This window comes from Tursiops truncatus, chromosome 5 (assembly GCF_011762595.2).
Source record: "Tursiops truncatus isolate mTurTru1 chromosome 5, mTurTru1.mat.Y, whole genome shotgun sequence".
NCBI lineage: Eukaryota > Metazoa > Chordata > Mammalia > Artiodactyla > Delphinidae > Tursiops > Tursiops truncatus.
In genome coordinates, this window is record NC_047038.1 from 74879367 (window position 1) to 74899364 (window position 19998).

A 19998-nucleotide genomic window follows, 5' to 3' on the forward strand; every position below is an offset into this window, starting at 1 on the left:
AGGATAGGAAATCCACCCTCCCAAGAAACAGATACCATGCTTTGCTCCAGTAGGTACCTAGTAAATTTCTCTTTGTGAGTAAAGAAATGAAGAACATTAAAGTAAGCCCATTTAAAAAATAATTTGGACGCAGGAATGGATGCTGACTCTCTTGAAAACAAAGGTCTGAATGAATTGCAGGAGGGGAAAGAAAGGAGGGAAAGAGACTTGTTGGAAGTGTCAGGAGAAAGCACGGGTGCTTTTTCTCTTGCCGATGACAGCAAAGTTCTTAATGGAAGATGATCCCAATCGATAGAGCCAGACAGCTGATTTATGTAACGGAATCAAGCTGAAGTAGTGGTCTTCTTCTGCAGAGTGATGTGAAAGCGGAAAAGGTTACTAGACTAGGGAGGCCAGGGGACTCCACAAGTGTATCTGCTGGTGTTCATAAATATGTTGCCCATCCCCAAACCACAGGAGAGCTCCAGAGAGCAGCCTCCTTGAGCCTGGATGCTGGAGAGTGACAGCGGGGCTGATGCCGCTGCTGTATTTTGGCTGCCGTCGCTGCTGCCACTGGGCAGATACCGCAGTGAGGGGTCTGACTGCGCTGAGTGCTCTCAGGAGCCTGGGTCTGGCTAGGAATGAGAAGTTGAAAGTGAGGGTTGGGAGGTGGGCAGGACTCACATAGGAGCTGCAAACCAAAACAAGAAATCTAGGGAGCAGAAGGAGAGAAAGAGCGAGCTGGAGCCAGGACCTCAGGCCAAGTGGAACTGGAGGAAATGTCATCATTGGTAAAGGAGGACTTGGAGAAGAAACTGTTTAAGCCACTCTCGCAGAATCTGTACGAGTTTATTGAAATAGAGTTCTCGGTCCAGGACAGGTATTACCTCTGTGTGTCAGGTAATCTGTTCTTTCTGTTATCATTTCAAAACATAAATAACCCCAAGATGCTTGGGTGATAGAAGGACATTTTTGGGTGTTTATTTTCCTATGCAATAACAGCAGATGTATCTTCTTGTGATAGAACTTAACTATGCGAAGATTAAGAATGTGGATTCTACAGAATTTTTTTAAGTGCTAAAATGGAAGACAAAAAAATATTGTATTAAAAATATTTTGGTTAATTGTTCAGAAATGAAACTGGGTATGTGCTTTTGCTGATTTGATTATTTAGTCTCCAGTCTTTTATTTAATTCACTTGCATGGCATGCAGTTTTCTTGTGTAAGAGCTTGTTTTAAAAAATTCAACAGAGAGCTCTCTCTATATTTTTAAACATATTGGAGAATTGAGTTATACAGCTCTATTTCCAACCAATCTGGACAACTAGGGTTCTCTCTTTTCATGCTAGGAAAGAAAAAAAAAAAAAAGGCCTTAGATTTTCTTCTGAGGCTTATTTAGACTTCCTGGTGGCTTATTTTGAAAAGAGAAATGATCTTTTAAAAATTCTTTCTCACAGTATGCTCACAGAAACACTATTTTAATGATAGAAATTAGTTCATGAAGATGGAACTTTAAGGAAATGTTCTCTAAACTAATTAAAATATTTTCCCTCATATTTTAAAAATTCATGAAAATTGTCCAAAGGTAGGAATAAGCTTTTGCACTTAATTATGATTTACCTAACCGTAATTTTTGTGCTGAATTTAGACAGAAATTCTTGTGCCATTATTGAATTTAATATAAGCATTTCCTTTTCCCAATCCATGCTTTTTAATAGTTCTCAGGGGCTTCGGAGGAAAGAGCTTAGAAACTCTAAGTTTTCATTGTAGACTTTGCTTTTTAAGGCACACAGTTCAGCATTTTCAGAAAATTTGTTATAACTCCTTTCCGGATAATTTGCATAGAAGAACTTTCAAAAGTTGTCAAGAGGGGCTACTATAAGGGAAGTAGAACATCTTTAGAGAAAGTGCTAAGAACTCTTTAAAATTCTGTAATTCCTAATAAGTATACGAATATTTACTTAATCATAAGAATACTAACATTTATCTAATACGTTACCTAGCATATTTTGCCAAATAAATAAAAAGTGTAAGGCTTAGCATATCAGCAAGGTACAAAACTTAAAATCAGTCCGGGAAAAAGAAAGAAATCAAATGGAGAAATGTCAAATGAAACAATTTTAGAAACTGTGTTATATACAAACGATCAGATCACTATGTCTCAAAGCATCTTGACTTAATATATTAGAGAATATGCTCATTCCAACATGAAAATTTAATAATTTTATACGTATTATAATCCTACTTTATAAAGCTAATTACTCATCACATAACATTAGTGTATATGTATTTTTTAAGAAACTTATAAAAAATAGAACAATCAATAATGCATATTTATTTACCAGGCATTATTTACATCTAATTTACCACATGTATCTTAATGCCCGCCTCCAACTATATAATTAACTTGTTCTATCTGGCATGGGAAAAAAAAAACACTCCTAGAATTAAATTTTTGGAAATGGATGTAATTTTTCCCCAATATCCTCAAGTTCTGAGAAAGACACTATGGGCTGGGGTCACCTGCTGTCTGTTTTCATAAATGACATGAATCCTTTTAACCAGGATTGGAACAACAAGGGGTTGGCATTGTTAACATGTGTGAAGGCAACTGCTTTAGGGTTCAATGTTTTCACCTGGACAATGGCCACATAAAGTAGGTGATCACTTTCATTAGTAAAATTCAATGATTCTGTCATGTCAGAAGCAAAGGAAAAACAAGGTTCTCTTAGATGTGAGAAAGAGAAGACAATATTGTGATATTCCAGGTAAAAGTTAACATTATAAGTCATGTTCATTCACCAACTTTATGACTCTTCTACATATCACATCCATCAACTTGAGAGCACTTTCCCCAAATTTGGCATCTCTTTATGACAATTTCGAATGCAATTAGACAGAACAGTAATTTAAAATAAAGTCAGGGTGATGCTTGCTAGTCCTAAATCTTTGACTATGCTTTACTTAGAAAATCTCCATTGATAGGAATCAAGCAGGCCATATCTCAACTGTTGAGGCAGGTAACTCCAGGTTTTGAATGTTGGCCACCTTCTGGGAGTAGGGAGACATATAGTTATGATTTCCTCTTTATATCCTACAATCCAGCAGTTCTAAATTTGTGAGAATCAAGTCTAGAGTAGTTAAATCCCATCATGCATTTCTCAAATTAAAGAAGATATGTTTAAATAAGTTAAACTTTCTATTTATCCAATCAGAGTCTGGCTTTTGCAGGGGTCTCACAACCAGATGATTGTGATTTACTGTTGCCTTGATAACTTACTTGGTCAATGTCAAAAAGCAGATGTCTTAAATCCTGTCTCCCTCTCTGAAGTTTGCTAGGATTTACATTGGGGATTTCCTGGCACCTCTGTCTCCTCCCACATCAGGGTTTACATGGTCATTTCCCCTTGAAATTAGCTTCCCCTAGCCTAGACCATCATTATCCCTGGCTGTTAAAAGCGGCAACTTCTTAGGAAGGAGGGAGGAGCTCTATAAAGTACGGAAAAAGAAACTGACAAGTCAGTTGTGCAGTGATGAGAATGCAAATGAGTTAAAGAAATTCTGAAGGACTTGAAATCGTATGTAAAGTGATTATGGCTGATTGGATGGGAAGTAGCAGGGCATGGTGGAATGGACTTTGGAAGGCTAGGAGTCCGACACAGCTGGTGTGAAACATGACTCTGCTTTGCCCACCTGCCAGCTGTGATATATGGGGCAACGCTGTGGCCTCGGTGTTGACCTCTCTGAACCAGAAATAATAACATTTACATCTACACATAGTGCTCTCCTCTTAAATCCTAACTAGGGGGAAAAAATGATAAATTCTACTTCAAATAGGGCTAGAATTTTATTCCAAATTGGAAGGTGGGGTTATATTGTTAAAATTACAGAAAAGAATGTATCTATTGTGAAAACATATGCTGAAGTATTTATGTATAAATAGTATATGCTGTAAATAAATATTTATAAAAAAAATAAAATATACAGTAAACATATGGAAGTATTTATATTTTATAAATAAAAATTGTATACATATTTAGATACAGATTTAAGTATTCACATATATTTAGAAAAACATTCTCCATTCACAGGTAATTCATTTGAAAATAAATGGCATTTGCTAGAATTATGAAGATGGTATGCATAAATTCTCCATACCTATTACATGTTGATGCCAAAAAAGAACTTCTTCTCTGTGAACCGGAGAATTGAATAATTTTGTGAAATCTTTTATACTGTTCACAAAAAGAGTGTTAAATAAGTTAACAAGAAAAGGAAACAAAATACTAGAGACTGGGTGGCTTATAAACAACAAACATTTAGTTCTCACAGTTCTGGAGGCTGGGAAGTCCAAGAACATGGTGCCTGCAGATTCAGTGTCTGGTGGGGATCTGCGTCCTCATAGACCACCTTTTTCTCCTTCTAACCTTGCAGGGTGGAAAGGGCAAGGGAGCTCTCTGGGGTCTTTTTAGAGGGACACTAATCCCATTCATGAGGGCTCTGCCTTCATGACCTAATCACCTCTGAAAGACCCCACTTCCTACTACCATAACCTTGGGGGTTAGGATTTCAACATAGGAATTGAGGGGAAGGAGGGACAAACATTAAACCTAGAGTACCCAGTATTGCCCCCAAATCGATTTGATTAAAATATTTCTAGAAAAATTATTTGAAAGTTACTTTTTTGATGAAATCAGTAATAGCATTCTCAACAACCCCAAGACATCACCAATACATTGAAACATTTTCACTGAGGCTTCTTGTCTTTGATATCTCATGGTAGTTTTTCCCTATTACTTAATTTCAATGATGAAAACAATTATGTAACACTGGGATTGTAAAATGACAGTGGTTTATGTATTTAAAGTTTTCCTGTGCAGTTTACTCGTGAGCTACTGTTTTTCCTGTTCTGCCAAATTATATTGGTTCACTTGGCCAATCTTCTTTCCACTTAGCCTCATGAATAATAGTGACTATTTCACCATGATAATAGAGGCAGTTATTAACAACAATGTTTATTTTGAAATTAAAAGTGAAGATAAGTTGTTAGCATGAAGTTAAGATGGTTGTTCTGAAAATGCTAACTAAAATAGTGAAACTGGAGCAGGTTCATTCTGAAAGTCCCTGGGTCTATAGATATCACTAAATCATAATTAGCGGCACATCTGATGTTACGGAAACCAACTCTGTTAACATTTTGACTATACAAACAAAATTCTGTTTTAAGACAATGTGATGTTTCCACTTTGCCGCTGCCTTAATGTGAATACGGCCATTTAATTTTAGCTAGCAGCAGAACACAAGTATGGAACTTAGGGATTGGGTCCACTCCAGCCTGATCAGACTTTGACTCTTGGCTAAAGACAGTTCTTGGAAACTCCTTGGCTACAGAGGAGACTATTTTGCCAAATTGAGGAGGTTGTACCATCTCTGTGCTGCATCACTATATCAAAAGGTTAACTTTTAAAGCGTGCATTTTATTTTCTTAGTTTGTTATTAGTGGGACAGTGACCATTAATGTAAGAAAACTTGATGACTGGTAGATCCTACCTTCTTAACATCTCTTTCTTCATTCCCTCCCTCCCACCCATCCTTTACAGAAGTGCCCGAGAAAACTTTCTAAAATGTAAAGCTCAGCCTGACCGTTCACTTAAAGTCCTTCAGCGACAACACTCCTCACCCTCATCAATCTCCCCAAAAACAGAGCTTTCAGGATAATATTTGAACTCCTTAGCGTAGCATTCTAGACCATTCAGGAACCAGCTCCTGCCTACCCTGCTTCCTACCACCTATTCACCCCTGCCCTTCATGCCAGCAATACTAAATGCCTGTAAGGACTCAAAAGATTCAAGTATTTTACGCTTTTTACACATGCTGTTCCAGAACTCCCTTTACCCCTTTCTTCATTCTGCTAACTCCCATGGTCCTTTACAACTCAGATAACCTCCTTCAAGAAGCTCTCTCTGACCCCTAGTGGGATGAAGATGTCCCTTCTCCATGTTCCTATAAGACCCTGTCCATGCCTCATCCACAGCACTTGATCGTGTGTTTTCTCTCTGAAACCCCACTCTCTGTAATCTCAGCAGGAGCAGGAACAGTGCCATAGGGGAATGCACTTTTTCAATGCCTAGCCCAGGGCTTTGTACAAAAGGGGCACTCAAATACTTATCAAATTAATGAAACAAATCAGTGGGTCTACAGTCAATTAGCTGGTTATCATAACATGTAGATGAGGCAGTGAATTTGCTTCAAATGATATTTTTATACAGTATCCAGTTATTTCTCCCCATCCTCTCCCACTTCCTAAGTCACCAGTGAGACAGCTAGCCAGAACAAGAACATTATTATTTGGTTCTGAGGTAGAGCCTTTGGCTGGACAGACAATTACCTACTAGGGGAAGGAACTGCCTCCAAAATTTTGTCCTAAGTAAGTATGACAGAATCAACCATGCTTCCACTTCAACACACCAGCCTAATGGCTTCTTTTCTCTTTTCCTTTCCTCTTCCCAAAGCTAACATCTAGACCAGTGGAAGTGGACCTTTTTTAGGGTTGGAGAAGTATACATGGGCAGAAACCCACCAAATTTTGCACAGTTTCAGGAGACTCACAGGCTCTGAGCCAGTTTTCTTACCCAGGGTTAAGATCTTCCACACTAGGTCCCCTCCAGGACGTGCCCCTCAATCACTCCTTTTGTCCTCAAAATATGCCATCACTCCTCTTCCAGACTCTTGGAATATGTGATCTAAATCATAGCCTTTATTCTCTTATCTCTCTTTCTAAGCCCTACCTAACATGAGAACTGGTGCATAGTACACACTCAGTATAGTTAGTCCATGAAGGAGCACTCTACAAGCTGTTTTCTGCCTTCCCCATTCTAGAGAAACTGCTCTCAGGGAAGAAATCAATGATCTTCCCCAAGTCAGATTCCGTGCCAGGACTGAACAAAATTACCCAACAAAGTAACTTCATGGGATTGTCTCCAGCTCTTGAAATTCTCTGTCCTCTTGATTTCCATAGATTGCACTGTTGGGCTTGTCTCTTTTCTGCCGGCCCCTTCTCAGACCTCTCTGCTGGCACCTTTTTTATTCTCTACTCTGTTTCACCTCTTTCCTCTGCTCTTTTCCCTATAAACCTAGTTTTGGAAGCCTGTCCCCACAGAAAAATCCCAAGTCTGTACCTTCATTCCTAAACTATAAACTTCCATCATCTCCTTCTCTTCTGAGATAGTTTATGGAGCTCATCTGTACATTAAAGACTAAATTCACTATTCCGCCCAACCATGCTTACGTATTTGGTTTCCATCCAGTGGTGTGAACGCCTCATTTAAAATCTAACTTAGATTTACCACCTCTATTTCCATTGCCTACATCCTACGCCTAGATTCCAACAACAGCCTCATAAACAAAACAAAACAAAAACGGAAACAATTACTATAAACCAGGCACTACCCTAAGTCATTTATATACTTTAATCTTTATACCCTATGGGTTTGTATCACTCTGATGTCCACTTTACAACATGGAAAACTGAGGTTTAATCTCTCTAGAGATTAAATAATGAGATTACAGACCACACTGTAAGAAGTGGTGTCATGATTTGAATCCGGAATGTTTAATGCCAGAGCCCACTAAGACACACTGCCTCTTCTAAGGACCTCCAGTTCTTCTTTCTTTTCTTCTTCAGTGTATCCTGGGCATCACTGATTCCAGAAAAATACTCCTTCAACAGGGCACCACTGTATTAGTCTCCTGTTCAAGGAGGAAAGAGACTTACTGAATATGTATTACAGTATGAGCTTTCACTGAACTGACATAGTGCCCTCTTCTTAGATTTGTCAACCTGCTCAGACTCCCTTCTCTGGGAGACTGAGCTCAGCTCCATCATGAAGTCTAAGCTCAACTGTTTGCCTTAATTTCAGTATCACCTGCACTTACAGAGGATAACTACTCCTTTCACCAGTCCCAACTCTGGAGCCCTTACTGTCCAGGCCAGATTCCAATCCCTCCCATCAGAGGAGGGTTGAGACACCATGAGTCCACAGTGGTTTCTGTCACTTTTCAAAACATATTCACAACCTGGTTAACCTTGTTGTCCACCATATCCTAACACCAATCAATCTATACAATCCACTGTCTCTAATCCTACCCGGTGAAGTTCAGGGTCTATTGTCTACTCATTTTGTCATACTGTCCTTCACCTAGAAATGCCATCAGTATCATCCTTGCCTTTACTAATTTTAAAGCTCTATCTCCAATTCTATTTCTTCCATAATTATTTCCTTTATTCGAATCCTCTCCCTTCTTAGAACTTCTGTTGAACATATAGTCTGTTCCATATTGCTTATCTATCCCTATGATTATATTGTAATATATTGTTTTAATCTTCTTAACTCGGAGGTCATGCCAAAGTGATGCTTTCCAGAACCAGAAGAGAGTCTTCCCCAAAGACAAATTCCAGTCTCATTCTTAGAAGACCGAACCAGCTTGTAACTCTCCAAGTGACATCATCCACCTTGAAAGTTTAAGATATTCAGTTCCCACTGCCACCTCTTTATAATATACCTGTATACCTTCATATTATATATTTTATGTGACACATGTGTGTTAGCCTTGTCTCTTCAACAAAACCATAAGTTTCCAGAGGGCAGGGACCATGTCTCATACTTGTACCCTCTGTGGCATTTGTAATAGTTCTATCAGGCAAATAGTGGATACCCAGTAAATACTCCCTTGGGAATTCATTGATAACTTTCAGTCCAGGAACTCTAACATCAAATGTTGATTCTTCTAATGTGTTCATATGAGACCACACACAATGATTTTAAGACCAGGAAATTATTTCCCTCATGTTGCTCACATAAAATAAGCAATGATTTTCCCATACCTTTCAAAGTATAGAACTAAAGTTTTTTGTCTCGATGGCATATTTTGAATACTAGGATTTTGGATACACACTACGGAGGATTAAAAATCTCAAACGATACCAAATAGGTCAGTAGTTGCTGTTTTGCAAGCACTCTTACATCAAAAACCTCACAGCAACTTAAAAAAAAAAAAGTGTGCACAAGTATTTGCATGGTCAGTCTTCAACAGTGGGTTGCTGTGTGAGCAGAACTGTTTACTTTCCTGTGCTCATTTTCTTATATTGTCATAAATTAAAATTCCAACTTGTTCTGGTAAACACTTTGGCACTGACTCTATGCTCACACTAAGCCTCTTATTTCCTGCCCTGAGTTGAACTCTATCCTCCACCACAAAGCTCAGAGCTGAAAGCACAGAGCTCGGTGTTCTATCTGACAGACATTACCGCGGCTGTATGTGACCACAATTGCAGCAAAAATAAAGTTAACACACTGAGGAAATTTGAGGGCATACTCATGAAGCTTCAGATACCTCAGGGTTCATAACTGGGGTGCAGATACAATGTATGTTCAAGCTTATTATAGGAAAAGGAGATTCATAAATACTGAAAAATATGATGATGAATAATTTATTATCTTCTAAGAGTCTAGGTAAACGAAGTGTTTTTCTGTCCTACAGTGACCAAAAATGAAGAAGTAAAAATAATTATGGTGAAACACTACAGAATAGGTTTAGATGAAAAATATGAAGTAACCAAAAAGTGGTCTTTGAACGATCTGCGGATGATCGATGGAAAAGAAGCAGATACAGTAAGTGTTATGTTTTGTAAGGGAGATATGGGATCAATATGCTGGAGACCTTTATGGTTAATATCTTACTTCATATATTTTTGGCATGTACTGACAGTTAAAATGACATATTATGCTTAAGTGGTACAGTTTACTGGGATGATCTACTGGTTTGTTTGTTCTGTTTTTATGAGTTTAAATTTGAATTTTTTCGATTAGAGTTAAAACATCTTTCCCAAGGTCTTCTTAACAGGTTAAACACAATCTTCCAGCCAGCTATGAAACTTTAAATATCTGATGCTTCCACCACCACTCTCTTCCCAGCCCAGTTTCCTCCATAATTTGTGGGGATTCCTTTCATCATCTTCTTCAGATTTTACTGTCAGTTAGCAGCTTGATCCTCTGGAAGGATCAATAACCCTTGGAAATCCTACAACCTCAGTGTTGAAAGTGGGGAAAGGGTGTGTACTTTAATCTCTTGTGTGACCACTTGAAAGTGGTTTTCCCAGTCTCTCCTTGAACTCTTCTACTGATGGAGAACTTATTACCACATGAGTAAATCCATTCTACTTCCAAATTAACATCCTTTATTTTTACATGTCCCACTTATGTTTAACTAAAATCTCCTTCACTATAACATCCACCCATCAGTCCTAGCATCGTCATTTGAACCAACCAGAACAAACCCAATCCTTCTTTCACATAGCAGCCTTTCCAATGTTTGAAGACACTAATAAGGTTCCCTCAAGTTTTCTCTTTTCTGGGTTAAATGTAACCATTTCATTCTTTAAATAATGTTCATATGAAGATCAAATAAGTTAATATGACAGGTTATACAAACACTAAGAGGTCATAGCGCTGTTATTTTCTCCCATGACATTGCTGCAACACCCTTCACTATGCAATCTCTTCTCCTCTGGAATGTTTCAGCTTTTCCAGAATTAAATACAATACTTTAGAATTAGCGTGACCAATTTGTATTTCCTTTGATCTGGATTCTTATTTCTAGTAAACACTCAACTGAGACCTCAGGTCTTTGGGGCATGAATTGCCATTTACCCTGATCTGCCGCACCTGCCACGCACATGGAATAAAATCTAGATAAAAGCCCTTCATGATCTGGCTTCTTTATATCTGGTCATTTCTCCTAAAACTTTATACAGCAAAGGTGCTTTAATACTCTCGGGACTTAGAAAGCTCAGTCACCTCCATCCCTCACCCCATTCTCAGATTCCCCATGGAGTAAAGTCCTACTCTTGTCCCCCTGCCCTATAACCCCATTGCACAGTGGATGTAAATAATCCAACAAACTGCAACTGTTGGCTTACTCTGTCTCCCCTCTGGATAAAAAACTGTAACCATTCCTTTTCATCTTTTATTGTAGCCTTCTGCCTGGCAGTTATCAGGGACTCAATAAATATTTCTGTTATTGTTGGATGAGTTAGAATTTAAGCTCATTTTTTCTTAATCTGATTAAATGCCATATTCTTAGGTTGGCCTATTGTTCCTACCTATCAAATCTTCTAATATTTTGATTTTTTAATATTCACTATAGTATGCTGCAGATTTAATGCGCACAGCATTTAGGACTTCATTCAAGTCAATAATAAAAATGATGAAGCAGGCAGGGCTAAGTGCATACCTCTAGGTAATTGATAGGTTACCACTACTACTACTATTATTACCACTACTAGTAGTACTGCTACCTGCTACCATCTCACACTCAGTAAACTCTTACCAGATGACAGGAACCACAAAAAGCTCTTTCCATATGTAACTTCACATAATTGTTACAAAAATCCCATGAATTCGATTCTATCATTACTCCTGATTTACAGATGAGGAAAATGAGACATAAAGAGATTAACTGACTTGCCTAAGGTCAAATAACTACTCTAGAGATGGAACTAGACTTTACCTCCAAATCTATCAATTTGTCTTCTTTGGACTGGTTGTTTATCATCTCTACAAATTTGTGTATTCAGTCACTCGCTGAGAATTTATGGTATACCAGGCTCTGCTAGGCTCTGAGGATACAGTGGTAAGTTAGATGGACACAAGCTCTTAATTCTGCCACTTAATTCTGCCTTATTAATTATCTAGTCTGAATATCTAAATTTTTCCCTTAAGATCTTTACTGAAATCAATATATGTTATCTGCTATTATCTTATCACCTAGGAATCCTACTTTTAAAATTTGGTGTGTTTGGCATGACTTCTTGGTGAAGACATGCTGGATTTCATTGCTTTCTGTCCTAAGTAATCACATAGCATTTTTCTGACATTATATTCTACCTAAATGTTCAACACTTAGGAAATAGTTAAATATATTTTTTCATGTCATTATGCTGGAACATTACATGGTCATTAAAAGTCATGTTTCCAAAAGAATACCTCAGAACACAATTGTTCACCATTTAATACGTTTTTTAAAAGTCAGCTGAATACAAAACTTTTCTATAATATTATCTCATTTTACATATTTAATTTATCATAGTATTGAAAATTGAAAGCTGAACCTTAAATTTTAATACAAAAAAATGTATGTGGTATGTAAATGTATATATGAAACTAACCAGTACTTCAACAATAATTATCTCTGTGTCATAGGAGTACAAATTTTTAAAGTATTTTCTTCTATATACTTTTAGGTATTTGCCAAAATTTCTATACTGCATTGAATTTTATCACAAGTCAGTGTCAAGTTCACTAATCTGTAGTTTCAAGAATTAATCATGCCCACCTCTTTTTTTGACCATTTTCTTAATTTTTTCTCAAGTCCTCAAGTGAATATACAATTTATTTAACATTCAAACTTCATTAAGACATGTGCAATATGGCAATTTTACTGGGGGTTTAACCCTATCTAGGATGATTGCTTGCTGGGGCTTAGCAACAGGGTCCAACTTAGCACTAATTAAATACTTTATTGAATAAATATAATGCCAAACAAAATGCATTCAAATGCTTTCTAAAAAAAATCAATTTTAAAGGTCTTTCTATTCAGGCTAATGACAAACACAATAAAGGTAGATATGCTAGTTTAACATAATTGGCTGATTTTATACAGCCAATTATACAGCACTTATATCTTTTAGTCTGCAAGTATATTATTAAATGATAGAGAACATCTAATACAACCATTTCTACAGAACTAGGAAATAAATTTCTAAGAAAGAAAGATTTTACAGACCCCATCTTTTATACCCACCCCAAGAGTAATACCCCAAATGTTACTAATGTCATAATTATTTTCTATAAGCTTGGTCAGTGCCTGGGGATGTATTAATCAAGCCTGTCAGCTTAGATTCATTGGAAGCAGCTAGCTCTGCTCTATTTTCTCCTCACCTTTCTGGCCTTTAATTTCATCTCTATGTTGTTAATTATTCCCTTTCCCATTTGAAGATTGTTATCTTTCATAGTGAACTAGATACAAAAGGGAAATTGAGTATTTCTATTTTTCTGATCACTTTAGGGCCTAAAATATTAAACTGCCAGAAGAAAACCTATAATATCCAAAGAGTAGTTCTTTTAAATATTTCTTTTCTGTGGATGAAGTAAAAATATCTCAGTTGTTCTGGGAATTTCCACTTGTCCTGCCTCTTGTAATTGAATCCTCAGGAGTCAGCATATATTATATTTTTCTCGATAGCAATGATACAGTTTTAAATAGAGCTATTTCAAGCCAAAAGTTGTCAACTTTAAAATGGAATGGAATTGAAATTGAAGTCAATTTATAAAGCAGAAATCAGAATGACTGGGGATTTGGAGACTGACGTGGTGCAACAGAAGAGAGAATGATGTAGCAGGAAATGGGGTTGGGCTGAGTGAGAGCTTAGTCCTTGTCTTGGCTCTGCCAATAACTACATGTGTGACCTGGGCTTCACCCCTCTGGAAACTATTATTCACTATTACATTACATTATATTATATTTAATCTACTATAAACAAGGGATTACTGAATGAACAATGAGATTCCCTTTTAGCTCTATCAAAAGAAAGAAAGAGAGAGGAAGGAGGAGACAGAGGGAGAGAGGAAGGAAGGAAGGAAGGGAGCGAGGGCGGGAGGGAGGAAGGAAGGAAGGGACAGATGGACGAACTTGTATTCTATGTTCATACCTGCTTAGGTTTCAATTATCAGGCTAATGGAAAAACTTAATCCTCTCCAAGTATCTCAAAAGAACAAAGGATATTTTCTACATGATAAGGAGTAAATGTTTCTGTGAGGAAACTACATAAGGAGTAGGCTTAGTATCTGGTGATGGAATGGGTGTGATTTCCTTTCATTGAGATTCTCTAAAGAACTGTCCTTCAATCTGCAATCATGACAGCTAGGAAACATTTTGCAAGGTGTGACTAGAGAACATTGTACTTAAAATCACAACACCCTTGTACATTCTTTTTCTTAAAGTATTGTTTTGTTTTTTAAAAATTTTAATAGTGTAAAGCAAGGTGATATTAACACCAGTATCACAATCTTTGGGGACAGATTTGGGAAAAGGAATTATCATTCATTAAGCTCCACACTAGTATCACAGTTTAAATGATTAATCTCATACAAACTTCATAGCCACCCTATCCAAAAAGTGAAGGCCAAATATAATACGTGCCCTGCCCATGGTTACATCAGAGTCAAAATGGTTGGCTAACTCCAAAACCCTTGTTCTTTTTCCTGTCTCCTCTAAGAATTTTCCTATTTGAAAAAGAAATTGCAAATACATAAGTTCTTATATACAAACTTTACACACCTCATGGTAAAAAGTCATTAATACTTTTGCTTGGTCTGGTCTCTCTGCCTCTTTAACATTTAGGGCAATGTTTACCTCCACTTCTCTTTTTATAGGATGACTTCAGATCAGTTCAACACACATTTGTTGAGTGGATACACAAAAGATAAATAACTGAAAACCTCTGCCTTCAAAGAGAGTTAGGAGTCAGGCAGATAATGAATGCGAAAGCATTTTGTAAACTGAAAAGCACTTTATAAATGCAAGGCACAGTTGTTACTGCTATTAGTAACAGTAGCAATGATTATTATTTTAACATGTAGGACCTAGGTCAGGTTTGATGCCTACTTTTCCCTGAAACATCTCCACTAGAAGTATACAGCCTAGAGCAATCCAGTGAGTCAGTCTTTAGTAAATTGTCAGTTTCAGTCAAATGATTTAATGATCCTTGCTATTAACTTTAAAAGTAATTCCTTGCTATTAACTTCAAAGCCAGCAAGTTGGTGATCTGTTGTATGCCAAAGGCTGCTTAGCCATTCTGTATTTCCCCCTTCTACTATTGAAATAGCACAAGGGACCGACCTCCTAGTAGAGAAAAGGAGAAACCTTTTCTCTCCTGTGGAAGTCTATAATTGGGTTTATTCTTTTCTTCCATCCCCATCCATCCTCTCAAATTCACTGCCCTGGGAAGACTTGGTAACTGCACATTTTGACACATATTTATTTGCATAATTGAAAAATCACAGATGCTTCAAAAATAATCTTTCTTATTGTTCTTTATAGAAGCAACATGTTTGAAACAGGTAGTTTTGGAAAGCTCATTTGTAGATTTTGGGAAAATGTTTGATACTGATACTTTACAATCAATACAACAATCAATATGAGAGAATCCAGGAAATCTAGCTACTTTCCTGGCTACAAACTAAATCATGTCTCTCTTTTTCTTCTAGGACAATCCATTTTTTGATCTGCACTTCAAGAAAGTGTACACTTTGGAAGCATATAGTTGTGCTTCCAAATATGCCTTTGTTCGAACTGTAAACAAGCTGAATCATGCATACCTTAAGAAGGACTTACGGATCGTGAACTTTGATTCTACTTACATTAATGATGATTCCATTTGGTCCTCCAACAACAAGGATTGCTTGGTCCTTATGAGAATATGCTTTTATGCTTTCAGTCTAGTGTGCTTTTCCCTGTGTCCCCTGTCACTCTGAATATGTATACCATGTTCCTTCATCAGTGTTCTATGAAAATGGTTCCCTAAGTAAATAGTGATAGTCATGATTTTGTTTTTTCCCTTTATCAGTGACTACTATTCATATGAAAATAAAGTGATGCTTTGTGAATTGCAGTGAAATGTGTTTCGATGCATTCATTCAATATTCTGGACTTCTGCCTATGGTATCTTTGGAAGGAGTTGGATGGTTTTGCCTAAACTAGTATTCTACTAAGGGGTATCAAAAATTATCTTGAAAGGTCTAAATAAGTGGAAATACATCCTGTTTTCACGGACAGGAAGATTTAATATTGTCAAGATGTCAGTACTACCCAAAGTGATCTGCAGATCAATATAATCCCTATCAAAATTCCAATGGCTTTTTTTGTAGGAATGGAAAAGTCAATAGTCAAATGCATATGGAGCTGCAAGGGACCCCACATAGACAAACGATCTTGAAAAAGAAGTACAAAGTTGGAGGACTCACACCTCCCAATTTCAAAACTTACTACAAAGGTATAATGATCAAAGCAGTATAGTACTGGCATAAAGACAGACATACAGATGAATGGAATAGAACTGAGAGTTCAGAAATAAACTCATACATCTATGGTCAACTGATTTTTGGAAAGGATGCCAAGTTCATTCAAAGGAGAAAAAATAATCTCTTATTATTAGTGCTGGGACAACTGGATATCTACATGCAAAAGAAAGAAACTGAACCCCTTTCTTACAGCATACACAAATATCCTTAAAATGGATTAAAGGTGTGAATGTAAAACCTGAAAGCATTAAACTCCTAGAAGAACACATAGGGGTAAATCTTCGGGACCTTAGATTTGGCAATGGATTTTTATGACATCAAAAGGAAGAGCAACAAAAGAAAAATTAGATAAATTGGACTTCAACAGAGTTACTTTTGCATCAAAGAACATTATCAAGAAAGTGAAAAACAGACCTACAAAATGAAAGAAAACATTTGCAAATTGTATATCTGATAAAGGTTTAATGTAAAGAACTCCTACAACTCAGTAACAAAAAGACAAACACCTAATTCAAAGATAGACAAGAAATTTGAATAGACATCTCTGCAAAGTATACAGTAAGCACAAGAAAAGAAACTCAGCATCATTAGTCATTAGGGAAATGCAAATCAAAACCAAAATGTAACCCCCTTCACACCTACTAGGATGGCTATTTTTAAAAAATACAGAAAACAAGAAGTGTTGGCAAAGATGTGGAGAAACTGAAACCCTTATACATTGCTTATGGGAATGTAAAATGGTATAGCATGGTGGAAAACAGTTTGACTTGTCCTCAAAAAGCTAAACATGGAATTACCAAACAACCCAGCAATTTCACTCCTAGGTATATACCCAGAGGAATTGAAAGCAAGGAGTTGAATAGATGTTTGTACACCAATAATCATTGCAGCATTATTCCCAGTAGCCGAAATATGGAAACAATGCAAGTGTCCATCAACAGATGAATGGATATACAAAATGTGATATATCCGTACAGTGGAATATTATTCTGCCATAAAAAGCAATGAAGTTCTGATACATGCTACAACATTGATGAACATCAAAAATACGTGAAGTAAAATAAACCAGATACAAAAGGACAAATATTGTATGCTTTCACTTATATGAAATATATAGACTAGGCAAAATCAGAGACAGAAAGTAGATTAGCAGTTACCAGGGGCTGGGAGGAAGAAAAACTGGGGAGTTATTACTGAATGGTTATAGAGTTTCTGTTTGGGGTGATGAAAAAGTTTTGGAAATAGTTGGTGGTGATGGTTGCACAACACTGTGAATGTAATTAATGCTGCTGAATTATACATCTTTAAATGGTTAAAATGGCAAATTTAATGTTATATATATTATACCATAATTTTTAAAAACAATGTAATATGTTAGAAATAATTGAATTGTACACTTTAAATTGGTGAATTGCATGGTGTGTGAATTATACATCAATAAAAATGTTAACAAGAAAAAAAGGACTACTTTAAATCTACTAGAAGAAAACATGGGTGAATTTTTTTATAAACTGAGAGTGGGGAAAACTCCTAGCTATCACTCAAATCTAGAAACAATGAAGAAAAATGATTAATTTAACTACATCAATATAAGAAGCCTTTGCATGAAAAGAAAAACTATATTCAATCAAATGACAAACTGGAAAAAGTGCAAGTTATGTAGCAATACATTTATACCTTTCATATACAGATTGCTCCTAAAATTGAAGAGTTAAAAAAACTAACTGCAATTTGCTGAAAAATTAGTAAAAGATACATACATAGAAAAAGAATTGCAAATGACACTTAAACATATAAGATGCTTAACCTTGCCCATAATAGGAGAAATACCAATTAAATATACAGTGTGATCCTGTTTCTTACCTCTCTATTGGAAAAAATTCAAAACTTTGACAATATTCCATTGGGAATGGGAAAACAGTTCCCCTCATTCGCGGCTGTTGGAAATGCAAGAGAGTACAAATCTGATAGGAGAGGAATTTGAGAATATCTTGCAGAACTATGTATACATTTACTCTTTTATATGGAAATTTTATTTTATTTCTAGGACTCAAAGGCATCCCAAAGGTACTTTGGCAAAGATACAGAATGACAAATGCATAAGGCACGTGACATTGTTTGCAAGAGTGAAATATTTCAAATAGTCCGAATATCCATCTTTAGAGGAAGAGGCCTGATTGGAGGTCATTGGCATGGGGGAGGTGTTGGCGGGCTAACAAGAAGCCAAGCATACTAGGTGATTGGTTAAAGGTATGTATATGGCTTTCTCTATAGTTGGTCCTAAGTCAGAAGTGGGGGCCAAAATCAGGGAAGCTGGGTTATTAATCAAGTCCTGGTCATTTGGGGCCCATTACTACAGGGGCTATTATTAGGCTTTCTAGATTGGTTGCTACAGATAGTAGTTTGACTTCCTGGACTGGTTACTGAACATACTAGTATGGCTTCCTCAGCTGGTTGCTGCAGGTGGTGGGGCAGAGTTCTATTTTTATATATAATCTGGCCATTGTCCATTTGTATATTCAGAAATATCTTGTTTATGGTGATGGTTACATGACTGTATACACTTGTCAAAATCCATCGAACCTAAAAGCATATCCAAAAGCTTAATTGTTAGTAATATTGGTAGTGTTATTTTGACAGTATCATAGGAGTGTGAGTACTGTAAGATTAAACACATGTTATCACGTTAATGTCATTAGAAACCGAGATTTTTAAGCCTAACAGAGGGAATATACAAGTAAAAAAATCAAAGAAATTAAAGCCCAGTAACAGTAAATTTAACTGGAAATGGTAATATAAACTTACTAATATAAACCCCTCTTTCTTTAAAAAAAAAAAGCATGCATTTTCTAGATTTGTCTACTGAAACCGTGAAGCAAAGACATCGTGAGGCATGAGCATCTTAGCATGCAAGAGTGTTCTGCCAATACCATCTCCCACTGAAAAGACTGGAGTCTATTTAAAGAAATTACTGATTCCAGGTCTGGGACAGAAAATGTACAAGATGAACATGGGACATCTTGATGTACCAGGAAGAAAGGAAGCTATCAAAGTCAACTGGGGTCAGTCCAAGGACACAGGAGCCAACTTGAAGTAGCTCTCACTGGCCTAAGATGAGACAATTTGAGCATAACAGGAAAATGACTATAATAGAATGAAGGATTTGATCCTCTCCCTCTTTTTCTTGATGAGTCTGGCTAGTGCTTTATCAATTTTGTTTATCTTCTCAAAGAACCAGCTTTTAGTTTTATTGATCTTTGCCACTGTTTTCTTCGTTTCTATTTCATTTATTTCTGCTCTGATCTTTATGATTTCTTTCCTTCTGCTAACTTTGGGTTTTGTTTGTTCTTCTTTCTCTAGTTCCTTTAGGTGTAAGGTTAGATTGTTTATTTGAGATTTTTCTTGTTTCTTGAGGTATGCCTGTATAGCTATAAACTTCCCGCTTAGAACTGCTTTTGCTGCATCCCCATAGGTTTTGGATCGTCGTATTTCATTGTCATTTGTCTCTAGGTATTTTTTGTTTTCCTCTTTGCTTTCTTCAGTGATCTCTTGGTTATTTAGTAACGTACTGTTTAGCCTCCATGTGTTTGTGTATTTTACGTTTTTTTCCCTGTAATTCATTTCTAATCTCATAGCATTGTAATCAGAAAAGATGCTTGATACGATTTCAATTTTCTTAAATTTACCAAGGCTTGATTTGTGACCCAAGATGTGATCTATCCTGGAGAATGTTCCATGTGCACTTGAGAAGAAAGTGTAATCTGCTGTTTTTAGATGAAATGTCCTATAAATATCAATTAAATCTGTCTGGTCTATTGTGTCATTATTTAAAGCTTGTGTTTCCTTATTAATTTTCTGTCTGGATGATCTGTCCATTGGT

The 19998-nt window shown here is 36.5% G+C and overlaps 2 protein-coding genes across 2 annotated transcripts in view; one reads left to right on the forward strand and one right to left on the reverse strand.

The window, feature by feature from the left end:
- The window catches only part of NMU (neuromedin U), a 239055-nt gene that overhangs the window by 209783 nt on the left and 9274 nt on the right, over positions 1 to 19998 (reverse strand). The window lies entirely within an intron of this gene.
- Positions 759 to 15572, forward strand: EXOC1L (exocyst complex component 1 like). The gene is made up of 3 exons (XM_004325745.4): positions 759 to 879; positions 9520 to 9650; positions 15306 to 15572. The coding sequence occupies exons 1-3, from the start codon at positions 759 to 761 to the stop codon at positions 15570 to 15572; spliced, it is 519 nt and encodes a 172-aa protein (XP_004325793.1).

What these genes read in the sequence shown, in the direction of transcription:
- EXOC1L (XM_004325745.4), top strand. Translation starts at nt 759, where the DNA reads ATGTCATCATTGGTAAAGGAGGACTTGGAGAAGAAACTGTTTAAGCCA. An exon ending in GTATTACCTCTGTGTGTCAG is followed by an intron (nt 880 to 9,519) that starts GTAATCTGTTCT and finishes TCTGTCCTACAG; the next exon opens with TGACCAAAAATGAAGAAGTA. An exon ending in ATGGAAAAGAAGCAGATACA is followed by an intron (nt 9,651 to 15,305) that starts GTAAGTGTTATG and finishes TTTTTCTTCTAG; the next exon opens with GACAATCCATTTTTTGATCT.